Consider the following 13,824-nt stretch of genomic DNA (forward strand, 5'->3'; position numbering starts at 1 on the left):
GCGCTCGCTGTGCTGAGCTCCCAGGGGCCAACTTTGCCGCCGCTTATTCAAGAGGGCTAGCAAAAATGGGCATCAACAGCTGCCTTATAGTCTTACACAGTCTTACCACCACCACTGACTAAATAGCTGCTGAGTTACAGCTGGTGGCCTTGCCTGGAAGCATTTTCCAACCCCAGCTGAGTATCGGGTAGTCTTACCCGGAGGAGCCCTGGGAAGAGCGAGCCGTGCGAGAGGCTGCTGGATGTCCTGAGCAGCAGAGCAAGGCTGCCCAGGGCTGCCCAGCCTGCATGGCCTGTGCGTCAAACTCACCTAATGCTTTATCCTCAAAAGCCGATGGGCTCAAATGTGCATGCTGTGTTTTTAAATGGTAGGTGCTTTTCCAGATCTTTTTAAAGACAGCTACAGTGTTGATAATAATTGTTTAGTCATTCATGAGTTGCCTTTGTTCTGAGTGCCTTTGCTGTTTCTTCATTGCTCTGGGACACACAGTGAATGTTTTTTCATCAATTTAAAAATCCTTCAAAACGCTGTTGTATAAGACAAATCCTTGAAAGAAATTGCTCTTTATCATCCAAAGTCTTCATCCAATGTGCATAACAAAGATTAAGAGGTGAAAGCAGTGAAGTGGGTTATAAAAGACCGGAGTTCAGTTCCTGCTTCCACCAGGAATGACCTGAAGCAAGGGCCACAGTCTCCATCCGCATCGGCTCCTGTCTGAAGAAATGACAGTAGTAATGTTATCTGTCTTCAACTTTGTCTTATATCAGTACAGACTGCAGATACCGTCTCCTACTGTAAAGGTATAGGACCTAACTCTGAAAGGCTTCGGCTGGTACTGTAGTATAAATCATTTCAGCTCTGTGTTAATGGCAAGGGTAAAGCCTCTCTTGCTCCCTTCTTAGCATCTAGGTTGGTCAAAGGAATTGTTGAGCTTGTTCTAACCCTGCTTCATTTCTTGTCTTCTCCAGCCTGTGACTTGATGACCCTGGGGATCTTAGCCTTAGTGACGTCCACTGGTTGTGCCTCGGCCAACGCCCTGCAGTCCCTGACGGATGCCATGCACATCCCACACCTTTTTGTACAGCGCAACACAGGAGGCTCCCCACGCACCGCCTGCCACCTGAACCCCAGCCTGGAGGAGGAGGAGTACACGCTGGCCGCCCGACCACCGGTTCGCCTCAATGATGTCATGCTGAAACTGGTCACTGAGCTGCGGTGGCAGAAATTCATAGTATTTTATGACAGTGACTATGGTAAGTAAAGTGGAGAATTTCAGACACTATTAAATTGATTTCTTTTTAACTGGGAGATGGAGAGGAAAATATAAAGAGAGGGGTGGAATGTAACTTCCTGCGTTCTTCATTGACAAAGGGGAAAGCGTTTCAAGTGGATGCAGGTCTTTGGTTTGAAGGAAAGGTTGCTGTGAAAACTAGTTCTCAGACAAGCAGCAAAGTTGCTTAGCAACACCTACCAAGACAGCTGAAGTTTGAATCATCTCACACTTTTTCAGTAAAATATTAATAAAGTGTTGACATTGATTGGCAGGGGTCACGTAGCTGTGCAAGGAAGTTCAACACAGCCTCTACCCATTCCCAGAAAACACTTTCTACCAAAGCTGAATACTGTTCTCTAAAAATTAATTTTCACAATAACTATTACCATTTCTTTTTTCACATGCTTCCTCACACTATTCTCCATTTGGACTAAATTTCACAGTGATATACTTCCTGGCATTAAAATAAAAGGTAGAGTTAGCATTTTCACTACATCTGATGCATTTCCTTCAACAAAATTTTTACTTTGGGCTGAAACTTGAGGAAAAGGAGTCTCTGCCCAAGCAAATTTAGTACCTTATGATGGGTATAAAGAATCAATGAAAAAAAAGAATCTCTCAGAGTGAAAGGGAAACGGGTGCAAAACGTTTTTTTTTTAATTTCCCTCCCACCCAGCCACCCCCCGCTCGACTGGTATGAACACTGTTCCATATGTTTAACTCACAGTATTTTCAGCACTCTCATCTTAGGATATAGGATCTGTAATGGTTATAGGATCTGTAATGGGGAAAATAAATTTTCTACAGTATGTTTTAAAACCCTGTGAACGCTTTTGGTTTAAAATGTGATGAGTAAGCTTTTCGTGTGGTGACTTACTATGAATAGAATACAAAGAAAGGAAATTAAGGTTAAATTGCAGTTGAAAAAATAATCTTATGTGTATCTGTGCATATAGTTTAGGTTTTATACATAGTCTTCCACAACTGCAGAACAGATCTTTATTTGCATTCTCCCTGTATAATGACAGATTTTCAATGGTGAATCAGAGAGAAATAACATCTTTGGGTTTGAAGTTGGGCTACTCCTGGTTTTAAAAAAACCAAAACAAAAAGGCTCTGCAAGGTACAGCTTTCTGTTCTCAGTTGTTTGAGATGTCACTTGCTGTTCCTTCAACAGGCAGATTGAAGATGATGAGGGTGATTTTAAGTGGGAAATCCAACTGAGGCTGTAACATCCTTTTAATTATACAGAATTATTTTAAGCATGAGAAGGCTGCCATGATACTTGTCGAGTTAACCTGTAGACTCAGAAATCTAGCAACCCAGCAAATAAACTGTCATGTAATAACTGTCCTATGTAACGCTTGACCAGTGAATGCTTTGAAAGCAAAAACCACAAGGTACATGGTAGGTGTTCTTTTGGTGGCCTTCTGGTAGTGATGAGAAAGTTGCTATGTAGGAGAGGATTGGGCTTAAAAAGTTAAAATTATTCTAACAGTTATTTCCAAGAATAAAAAAAAAAAAAAAATCTTAAAAAGATGTCTTACCAAACATCCTTTTATACTTACTGTTGTGTCTCTCCTGCTGATTTGTAGCTTTAACCTTCCAAAGCTGCTTGAGTTGGGGATCTTTCAACCCCTGGGAATCCTGGCCCTGGTAACAGCCCAGATGCTCTATGTACAAACTACTATCACCCATTTTCCCTGGTAACAAACTTGGTTGCTGAACTTTGGTATCACTTATTCCAGTAGTACATCTGTGTTTCTTTGCCTTTTTCTGCAAAGGGTGAACATCTCGGTACCAAACCCTGAAACCCTTAATTCACATGCTCTGTAAGTTCAGTTATGATCAAATTTATCTTTTCCACTTACCACAGACTGACCTTCAGTCTGTACCAGGAAGACAGACACTAAAAGGGGATGGAAATTTGCCACAGGCATTCTGCTCCTTCCAGTGGAGAGTGTGTTGTGTACTGCAGCTGCCCATGCGCTGTTTCCTCTCCTCTTCCTCTCGGATGCGACAACCATCTTACGCTAATTCCACTAGAAGGATTTTTTTCATAAGAATTTGGTGGGAGGAGTTTCTGTAAAGAAGCCGACTGAACCTTGCTAGCTCTGGGCAGGCATCGGTGAATGGGGGATAAATAACCTAGTTCCCAGGATATTGCGTGCTGAGCTCAAGAACAGCAGCCTGGCTCCCAGGGCGTGCTCGTTGCCCTCGTTAGTTAGCTTCAGCAGGGCCGTGCTTGCGCATCTCCGGCAACGCTTCCCCGCTCCGTGCGCAGGAGTTGACTGCTGGCCATGAGGAGGAAGGTCACCTGAAGAACACACGTTTATGATTACGGAGAGTTTCCCGCACTGGGCTTTTGTGGTTTACTGTAATAAATGGTCCTTCTCTACCTGCTCTCTGGAAGTTATACTATTCCCTTGAGTAATGTTTTAATTTGTCCATCTGCTGATCTCTAAAAGTCAGCCAATCCTTTGGTGTCCTCCTTGTGGAAACTGTCAGGCTTTCTCAAGACAAAATAACATTACACAATTTAAAGAAGTCCCATGTTTATAGTAATGCTGTGCTATACTGGAGCTGAAAATTATTTACCTCATGAACTGCTTGTCCCTTATCAGACGTACATTTTGGATTATAATTTCTGCACTGGCTAAATTAAGGAAAAGTAACAGACTTGGCAATTAGAAATACACAGTAGTCACTGAACAGCCTAACAAGCCCTTTAATATTGTTGTGTTGATGATAAAATATGACTTGTTTTACACTAGCTACAGATAGAAGTCTCTATGCACATCTTCAGTGAGACAATATGGTCCTTTCTGGTAAAATGCCTTAAATGCTGTAACAAGAAATGGAGAGATTTCACAGGAAAGATGAGGAAATTTTGAAGAAAGAGATTGCTAAAAGGAAATGGTAGAAGCAGGGTACAAACTGTGGCATTCCATCTAACGTGAAACCAGCTTTTAGGTTTCTTCACTTGCGGTGAAGAAATGGATAATAGCAAGAAATGGGTAATAGCTTGATTCTGGACAAGTGACCTTTCACAGACCCTCAGACTTGATAGTCGCAGCATTCAAACTCTTGTCGATGATGTGCTGTTCTTTCTGAGCAGTGCCAATGGGGGAAGGGTCAGCTGATACGTATCCATACAGTTCTGTATTTGCATAAGAAAAGATAAGGGTTCATATAGATACTGCATCTTCATGACTCAGCCCTTGTTTTCCAATTCTCTCATTTGTGGTTTGCGCATAATTTCAGAAGATGCATGGAAATCTACTCCCCATTGATCACAATGGGAGCTTTCTGCTGATGAGACTGCTGCCTGGTATGAAAATGATGGCTAGGCAATACAGCAATTCAAGTAAGTCATAGCTAAGAGAAGACGAGTCTCCTCTCTTGCTGATGTGTTGGAGCTCAAGGCCAGAATGAGACCGTCTGCGCCCTCTCTCTGTCAACCATGAGAAGGTTGACATGTCAACCTTCTCAGCCATGTCAACCTGAGAAGGCTTTCTAGTCCCTGTATGCTTCACTTTCCCATCTGTGAAATGGAAAGAAAAGCCTTCCTCCCAGTGTGACTGAACTGGTGTTAGAAACTTATTTAGAAATTCTTTAGGCAACAGAATTAGGTGGCACATTCAGGAATAAGCCAATTCCAGTAAGAGCTCAAGGGACCAGGGTCATGCTAAATGCATTATTTTACTTTAAATGACTTTATGAAAATCCCGTGCTAAATCATGGTATTTGACATCAATTTTTTGGGGAAAAAATGAATTGACCCTAAGTTTGTCAGTGGCTGTCAGATGGTACTCTGTGGAACTAGGTCTACCTGTCTGTTAAAGAACCTGCAACAGAAATCAGATCTGTTGTGTCATCCTAAAAAGCTTCAGCTGCGCTGATGTGTTTTGAGTTGCTTTTTCCTCTACAGGAGCATCTTTTGTGCCTCTACATCCATTGCATCAGTGTGTAAAGGCCTGCTGGGAAGTTTAATGTTTTATTTTGCCGACCTCCTGGAGGTGGAAGCATCAGTAATCAAATTTTCTGACAGAAAAATTGGTAGCGTGGCAAGTTTCATAAAGAAACTTACCAAGCTCTAAAATGACTATAGGTTAAAAGCAGTGGGTGCTGCCCACAGTGAGATGAGGTTGGGTAATAAACAGTTGAAAGTGTGCTTCTAGGGTGAGAAAATAAACAGATGTATGGTTAGAGGAAGTATTTGAGAAGGATTTTGGAAGCTGGATGTGAAAATGAAAGCAATGAGGAATACCAAGTCATATTTCTGAAGAGAAATGCGAGTAATAGCTATGTTTTCACTAGGTTAATCTTACTGTTGAAAAACACCTTGTCTTTGTAGTTACATCAAGTCTCTGCTTTCCTACATACATGCGCACATACCCGTATTACAAAATGTAAGACAAAACAGGCTTTTTTATGACTCCGTTTTGTCAATGAAAATGGTATTAGAACTGTGAAAGAGAGCTGTAATATTTAATTCTTAATTTTTGGTGTCAATAAGTGAATGTTGTCTGGTTAAGAAAAGTGTTGTACAAAAGTTTTACAGAAGAAACTTTTGAAAAATTTTTGACCTTTCAAATCTATCTATGGAGCTTTGTTCCTACGGGGGGCAAGGGGGGAGGAACCCAAACCCACAATTTATTGATTTATAAATTATCTTCAATTTTTTTTTTTTTTAAGATTAGAGACTGTTTTTTCAGTGTGATCATTGATGCCACACTAATTTTGAATGGTTCCTGATGAATCTTGCTGTGTAGAAAGAACTTGGTTTTTAATGTGATGAGTTCATGGGAAGTCTTGTTTCCTACAGCAATTACACGGCAGTTTTATTTCTGAGTCCTACCTGTCAAGGGCCTCACCCTTGATTGGAAGTTAGAGGAATTATGCTATCAGTCGTTTTACAGCTAGCTATTGATCCTGGAATGGTCTCTTCTTTGTAAAGGTCCCTTTGTGCAGGCCACTACTCTTGCAATTATTTAATCTGTAAAGGAATATAGTAATGAAAATTAAGAAATGCATGTTTTTATGTGATCCATGTGTAACACTGCAAATCAGATGTGATGCGAAGCATTGGCTGTCGCGACAAAAGCAAAGTAGAACATTTGCATATAAGCTACTTTCATTTTACTTGCTTTACTTTGTCTTTAAGATTTCTTTTATTCTTGTCAGTATAACAAGTTATCTCCTGCTTTCTGCATCATTATTTCAGCTGTCAGACAACCACTTCTGCATCACTAGGGGTGCCATATTTCTCTACAGGCTTTTCCAGTGAGCATGTCTTGTTTAATGCAAATACAGGGAATCTGGCGCTTGAGAAGTGTTGAACCAACTGCATGTGTGTTGGTATTTGCCCGTTCAGCAAATCTGACACTACCAGAAAGCGTTAGACTTTTTCTGCATGTGCTGTATGGTTGAGTTTGCACGTGTTATTAAAAATACCTGGGTTTTTCAGTTGGTTGGAGCATCCCAGCTGGAACTGTCGCAGAGAAGCTTGAATTGGGATTGCTGTGTTTGAATAGTAAAAAGTATAGAATTTAATCAGCCAGCTACAGAGAAACGTAACTTCTTTATGGTCATCAATCTGCAACGGCAATGATTTAGGGAGGGAATCCTTGGACACCTCTGTCACAGGTGCTGCTGTGTAAGATGATAAAGGGAGGAATAGACTGGGCCTAAGCACCTTTTCATCCAACAAAGAACAGAATCCTCTGTGCATTTATTCTACACAAATTCTGCACCACCTAGTTATTCATGCATAACTAGGGATACTGAATTTCTAGGCTCCAGACAAATATAAAATCTTCAATTTCTACCTGGAAAAAATGAAGACTTTCCTGTGAAAAGAGTGTGTCTCGTAACGTAATGTATAATCATCATTGCTGCTGCAGAGAATGCCAGGAAAGAAAGAATTCAACCAAGTTCTCCAAGTCCTACGGGGAGTTTGTGATGCCATGGGGTAGAGGGGGAAAAAATTGACCTTTTGACTTTTACATTGAATTTGATCTGGAAGCTATTGAAGAAATGGCATTGTGTGTTCCCATATTTATCCTTGAATCACTTTTCTGACTGTAGCAGCACTTAAAGTAATTGGCCTACTTAAATTAAGCATGGATTTTTGTCATTTTTGATAGTATTTTTTATTTAGTAATGCATCGCAGTATATAACACTAAATGTAATTAAAGAAAGTCAATTTCACTTCAAATTGTTACTTATAAATTAATTTTAGCACTTTGATTTTTAAGGTATATGAGTAAGCGTGCTAATAGCAGAAGTAAGACTTCCCCCTCTCTAACCCCCCCATAATTCCTAGCAGGGTGTGAGAGCAGTGGACAGAGGTTGTTCCCCGTAAAAGCTATTCACTAAATACTTTCAGGGCAATGCCTGATATGATACACAAATGATCTTAAAGTTATGGTAAAGCCTTTATTCTGAATGAGTGCTATCGTAGCCTACCTGGAAGTTCAGTGGTAGCAGAAGCCAGTCAGACATCTTTGGACAAAGAGTTTGGGCAGTTTCAGGCAACTTGTCTTGCTCATAAATTCAAGGCAAGTTAAGGAAATAATTTTGACCTTTCAAATACTTTGAAAAATGTTTTGCGAAGAGAGGATGCAAGTTCTTTTGAAAAATTCAAAATGCTGTGGAGTGACACTTTCAAAACAGAAGGCTTGCGTTCTTTATTCAAATATTTATTTTTAAAATCAGTTTGTATTTTAAAAGACTTCAGAAGTATGTGTCTGGGGGGATGCTCATGAAAAAATTAAATGAAAGGCTTTATTAGAAGCAGGTTTCTGCCAGTTTTTCAGCTCAGTCATCTGGTCAAAAGTGATTATTAATCCAGTCCTGAAAGCACTTATTGTGCATTCCTTACTGCCTCTTTTTCAACTCATTGTAGCATTTCAGTGAACAGTCTCCAGGCTCAACTTTGCAGAAACTAGTGGCTATTGGTGACTCTGTTTTTTCCCCTTTATATTCTGAAACAGAGAAATGTTTCATAATACAGCACACACTGTCTAAAGAAAGTGCAAAGTTCAGCAGCCTGGAAACGGAGGGTGCAAATTAATTCATTTTGAACAGTGAGGTCTTTGAAAATTGTAGATGTCATCTGCAGAAGGTTCTAAGTTCTCGGACTTTCTTTCCCTGACTGATGGTAGTTTGAATCTCTTGACTTTTCAAGCCATGGCATAAGGCTAAATTGTTCGTTTGGGCATGTGAAAATGACAAGGAGAAATGTAAGGATGATTTGGTGTACTTGAGCAGGGAATCTGAGGAACTAATTCCAGAAGGGAGTCTCTTTAGTTCACATTTGTTAGAGAGTGAATGTTTATATACATCCATTTAGAAATTGTTTGGTAAATGCATAGCTGGAAATTGAACAGCAGAAGAATAGAAGTCTGTCCTGGCAGATGTATGTGGGGCTTCAGGCAGTAACACCATCATTCTGAGAAAATATATTCAGATATCTCAATATGCAATGAACTTTGGTGAATAACTTCCCAGTCTCTATTGTCTTTCATGGAAAGTGGTAGGGGAGAGGGAGAGAATTCATATATATGTATACACACACCCACATATTTCTGTATGGATTTTAAGGAAAGTGGTAAAGGAGCGTGTGTATATTTACATACGTATGTGTGTAAACGTATACATGAGTTCATATATGGAATCAAGGAAACATATTTCCTCTGCTCCCTTCCTGCCTTTGCCCAGTCCCTCCTAGTAATCTTTCTGATGCCACTCTGGGCAGGACTCCTTTGGCTTCCTTCCTGGATGGAAATGGTTTCTTTTTTGTTTTACCCAATTAAGAGTCGGCATGGCTTCCCATCGCTGCTTTGTGTCTTCCTTATGGAGGCAGAAATCCCACTCCTTCTCCTTCTCACACTTGTTGTATTTAGATACTGTGTTTTATTTATTTATTTTTCTTATGGCTAAGCTTTTTTGTGGGTTTGCTGGCTTTCTTCAGCACCCTTTCCATAGGCTGGGGCTAGCGCTTTGGCCAGGACTATTCCTTCTCTCTGCTGATCAATGATAAACAGTGAGTGAATGTACTCTGAAGGATTCTTTTTGTTTCTCCTCTGCTTGCGAAGCGTGGTGACTGAGTACATTAGAGAAGAGATAACATTGTTAGTCATTGTCTTCATAGAAGGGATTAATCTTGAGCACCATAATGAATGTAAAACTTCTGAAATCTTTTTAGAGGAAAAGTATGGTGGGGAATATAATTTTTATAGAGCCCTGAGGGTCAAAATGGTTTTCTACATATTGTGTGGCTATCAACAAATATGTGCTGTTACCACTCCTGCACAGTACTCATATGCTTGCGATATATTCATGTATTTGTAAAGTGGCAGACTACTACATTTGTGTATATATAATGTAGCAAAATTATTAGACAGAAGCAGCCTTTTGTTCAACATCTGGGAACTGGAAAGGTCTGATATGTGCAATCCAAGATTGCATTTAAATGTAAAGCCACAATTTTTTTTTTTCTGAAAATACAAGTTAAGACTGTAAATAGTCTGAACTGCAGTGATCTTTGTGGAATATGAAATAAGTATAATTCATACTGTGAATTAAAACAAACACAAGGGCCATTCTCCTAGCCCTCATGGAAATGCAAGACAATCTTTTATTTTGTAACAGCAAGGAGAAAAGCAAGATACTTTTCCTTAGCTGAAAAAAAGGGGCAATGATTAAGAATGGTAAACAAAGCTTGATTGATTTTCAGGTGAAGGTGAATGCAAACAAAGATAAGTTACGTAGTCTGCCTAGGAGGTTATTAAATCAGGAAATGGTAGAAAATGAAGAAATGTGAATTCCCGTCAGTGAAACACTCTTGGGATTCGTACTGTACAAGTTTCCATCTCTATGCTCCCTCTCTTCAGGAAGTAGTTGATGTGAAACTCCCTCAACCATGCGGATCTCAAAGAACTTGGAGTTGTCTGGGCTCAGAGCAGAACCCCAAGTTGTGCACTTAGTCAGTACTGGAGTCGTCTGTGTTATACACTACCTTTATGACTTTACATTAAACTGTCCATTTAATGAGGTTCTTTTATCATAGCGTCTGAGCAATTTATAGTTTAATGCATCATCCTACAAGGTAAGGTAGCTGTGCTTGTTCCATTGTATAAAAATTGCAGAGACGTGGGGAGCGTTGGACTGCTAAGATATTTGTGTGGCTATAAACTAGGCATCTTTCTTTGATTTCAGTAAGGTTCTGAAACTTGTTTTGAACGTCTAGCTAGCTGTATGCAGCTACGCAAGGTTCCTTTCCTGGCCAGAGGTGTGCAAAGGTGGCAGAGTTTAGCTCTTCCCTGAATTGTGCTGTGCAGGCCTTTTGTGCCTTCTGCATTCACGTTTTGGTGTATTTAATGTTTAGATCTGTTGCTTTGGGAGTTATTTTAAGAGTTACTTCAATCATTTTAGAAGCAAATGCATCATTAGACTATGAAGAATTAAATACAAAGCAGAGGAAAAAAGGCTTTTTAGTTTGGATTATTCAGAGTCAGAGCCCATTAGGAATGTAATCTGGATGTCTGAGTTCCATTGGAGAGTGATTTAATGTTCATCATGTTATTATAGCATTCCTTTAAATGGAAATAATGCATTATTTTCTGTGTACAAATTGATTAAATAGGATTAGTCTCATTACTGGGGAACGTTGGGTCCTATGGAGATCCTTTTTAATACTGGAGATTTCGTTTTCATATCTCTTGCTTTAGTAATCAAGACCCAAATAGGCTGTTTCTAAGAAAAACATATGGGAGAATTGTGGAGGGCTTCAAGAAAGAGATGAAAATTGAGTGGGGACATCACTCACAATAATTTCATTGATGATTCCCTGCGATGGGAGAGCTCTGAATGGAAACATAGCTGCTGTAACAGCAGTTGGAGGCCGTAGTTCGGTTCATCGATTTGGAAGGCCTTACGGGGTCAGGAAGTACTGATGGTCCCCCTTTCCCAGCAGCCTGTCTCATCTGTCAGTAAGAATTGAACCTTTGGCTGGATAAATCTTCAGCTGTTACATAGCAGGCGTGGAAGGGAACTCAGGATAGTAATTCAGCTCTGGTATATGGTCAAGCCAATTCTGGTTGGCTTGAATTTCATTTCCAACGTGATCGTGATTTCCTCTGGTCTGCCTCTGGCCACCATTTGCTTATATCATCAGCAAAATATCTTCCTGGCAAAGCACCCATGTGGAGTGAGGAGAATAGAGAAACTATGCCATGGAAGAATGGTTGTTATGTTTATACCAAAAGACCAAGAAATATTCAGTCCCTGAAATAGGAAATGCCTTCCTTGCATAACGGACCATAACCCAGAGATCTCATTTGTCCTAATGCAACCCCTCAGTGATTTTGAAAGTCCTTTTGCTTTGGCCCACTGATATTAATATTTGACATTGCCATTAACAGGAATTAAGAGATATCTTGTCTTCCAAAAGCCATGTTATAACACCGAGGGTACTTTGTTAAGAAAGGAATAATCCATTAACTAGATCAACCCTTCTCTGTAATCACCTTTATCCTTCACATGACAGAATCTTTACAGGAAGGGAACGGTCTTTCTTCCATTTATTTTTGTCAGTAGGAATATGAATCCCCCCTGCTGTGAAAGAATAATTAAAGGTCAAATTCTGGTATTGTATTAATAAGTCAGCGCAGCCTGGGCACCAACACCTAACTGGATATCCCACCAGGCACTTGAGGTGTAATAGAAAACCTGTTGGCTGAAGGAACAGCAGTGTGCTTTAATTTTGAGTGAAGATCTTCCCTGTTGCTCTGCATTAAGGATGCTGTGTTATGATTACATTGTATGGAAGTATATATGAGATCATCAGATCTTGTTAAAAAATAAAAAAAGTTTGGACTGCAGGTATTTGACTCCAAATGACAGTTCTGGTGCCCAAAGTGCACTCTCCCTTTAGCAAGCAATATTTGGTGATATACTCTGTCTCTGCTGTACAAAGTAGTATCTGTGGGAGTCTTTGTGGTGGTTTATATCTTTTATTCTCTCCCATCTTGTGCAGCCACATAAGTCTGGGCAAGCTGTAATTAAGTGAAACAGTATACTACGGTGTTAAAACAGGAATAACAAGGGAAGGGTGGGAGACAAAGAAAGAGGGACACTTTAAATGTTCGGTTATTGGCCAATTAGTGTGGTTGACTGAGTACTGATGACAGATGCATTTAAGTTTTCTTTCTCTCAAATCCTACTTACACCATTAGAAAGGAACAAAATTCCAAATCATGGTAGCAGAAGGGGTTGGAACCCCAGGGACAGGTGAGTTTGGCAACTGCAGCCACCCTCTCAGTAACCACGGACTGGCTGTGGGGAGACGTGACATTGGTGTGATGGCAGTAATGTCATGTCACTAGGGAATGGAAGTGGGTTTTGGTGGAATCTCAGACCGTCCTCTTCCTGTTTGGATAACTATAATTCAGCCAGTTCACTTTAGATCTGGTTTAGTAACTTCTGCTGTGCAGTGGTAACAGACAGAAAATCAGCTAATTAGCAATAATAGAAATCTTGAATGTTTTTTGGTTATGTCAAAGAACAATAATTTATTTAGGGCCTCTTCAGACCATTGCATCAGAAGATCATTTGATGGTTTATAACATGATGTGATTGAAAAAGTTCTTATTAGACTTAAGTGGCAAGAGAGAAAATTACAAAGTTAACAGTGAGATTTGTCTGCTTCCCTTTATGAGCTTAGCTCGTGTAGTGAAGGTGATAGAAGGACTTAATTTCACTAACTCAGCAACTTCATTGCAGTACATTTATAAAAATACAGTGTAAATATTAACTAAAACTTCATTTTTGGGGGGAAGGAGAGAAGGAAGTTTGTTTTGTAGACTGAGACCTATTTTCTTGTTTAAGTTAAAGAATCTGGATTGGGTTGGCTTAAATAATAAAAAAATAAAGATGAAAACTTTATTACCTTTTTCTCTAATTATGCAAGAACTGATGTACCAGTGTAACTTTAAATGAGTGAACAGTCTCCTTGAAATCCAGATATAAATGAGTAATCACAGGAAGGGAACTGGAGAATTTATAGCCTATCTAAAACACTCAGAGTGACTCCTGAGTTTGAATACTGCCGCAGAAAGGTCTGCCTGATGTGAGGAAACGCCTGCATGAGGCACTTTTGAGAAACAGAGCCTGATACCACCCATGCCGGAGGCCCATGAAACAGTGTCGGCTCCTATCCTGCAAAACGCAAGGATGTGCCAAGTGCTCTATCTTTAGACTGAATACAGGGGCTGTGAAGGCTAAATATAACCTCAAATTGAAACACATATAGCTGTGTGCAGAATGGGCTGTCTACACGTACGCAAGGACTGAATTGTTCAGTTTGTGCTGAATTTTACTTGGTTCCTGAAAAAATACGGCATCTGTGATTACACTCTGTATGTGTGAGATCATCTGTCAGTCTGCTTGTGTTCTGAATAATGTTGATCTTGTTGACCAATTTCAAATAAATCTAATATGGCAGAGGCCTCAAGCCTTTTCTATACATTTTGAAAAAATAGGT

At 39.9% G+C, this 13,824-nt stretch overlaps 1 protein-coding gene across 1 annotated transcript in view; it reads left to right on the forward strand.

Moving 5' to 3' along the window:
- Window positions 1–973: 973 nt before the first annotated feature.
- The window catches only part of GRID1 (glutamate receptor, ionotropic, delta 1), a 328,149-nt gene continuing 315,298 nt past the window's right edge, over window positions 974–13,824 (forward strand). Inside the window, 1 exon segment of the mRNA XM_009334645.1 lies at window positions 974–1,253. Within this exon segment, the coding sequence (XP_009332920.1) occupies window positions 980–1,253 (274 nt within the window). The 5' untranslated portion in view covers window positions 974–979.

The sequence above is a fragment of the Pygoscelis adeliae genome, unplaced genomic scaffold (genome assembly GCF_000699105.1).
Source record: "Pygoscelis adeliae isolate BGI_AS28 unplaced genomic scaffold, ASM69910v1 Scaffold361, whole genome shotgun sequence".
Classification (NCBI taxonomy): domain Eukaryota; kingdom Metazoa; phylum Chordata; class Aves; order Sphenisciformes; family Spheniscidae; genus Pygoscelis; species Pygoscelis adeliae.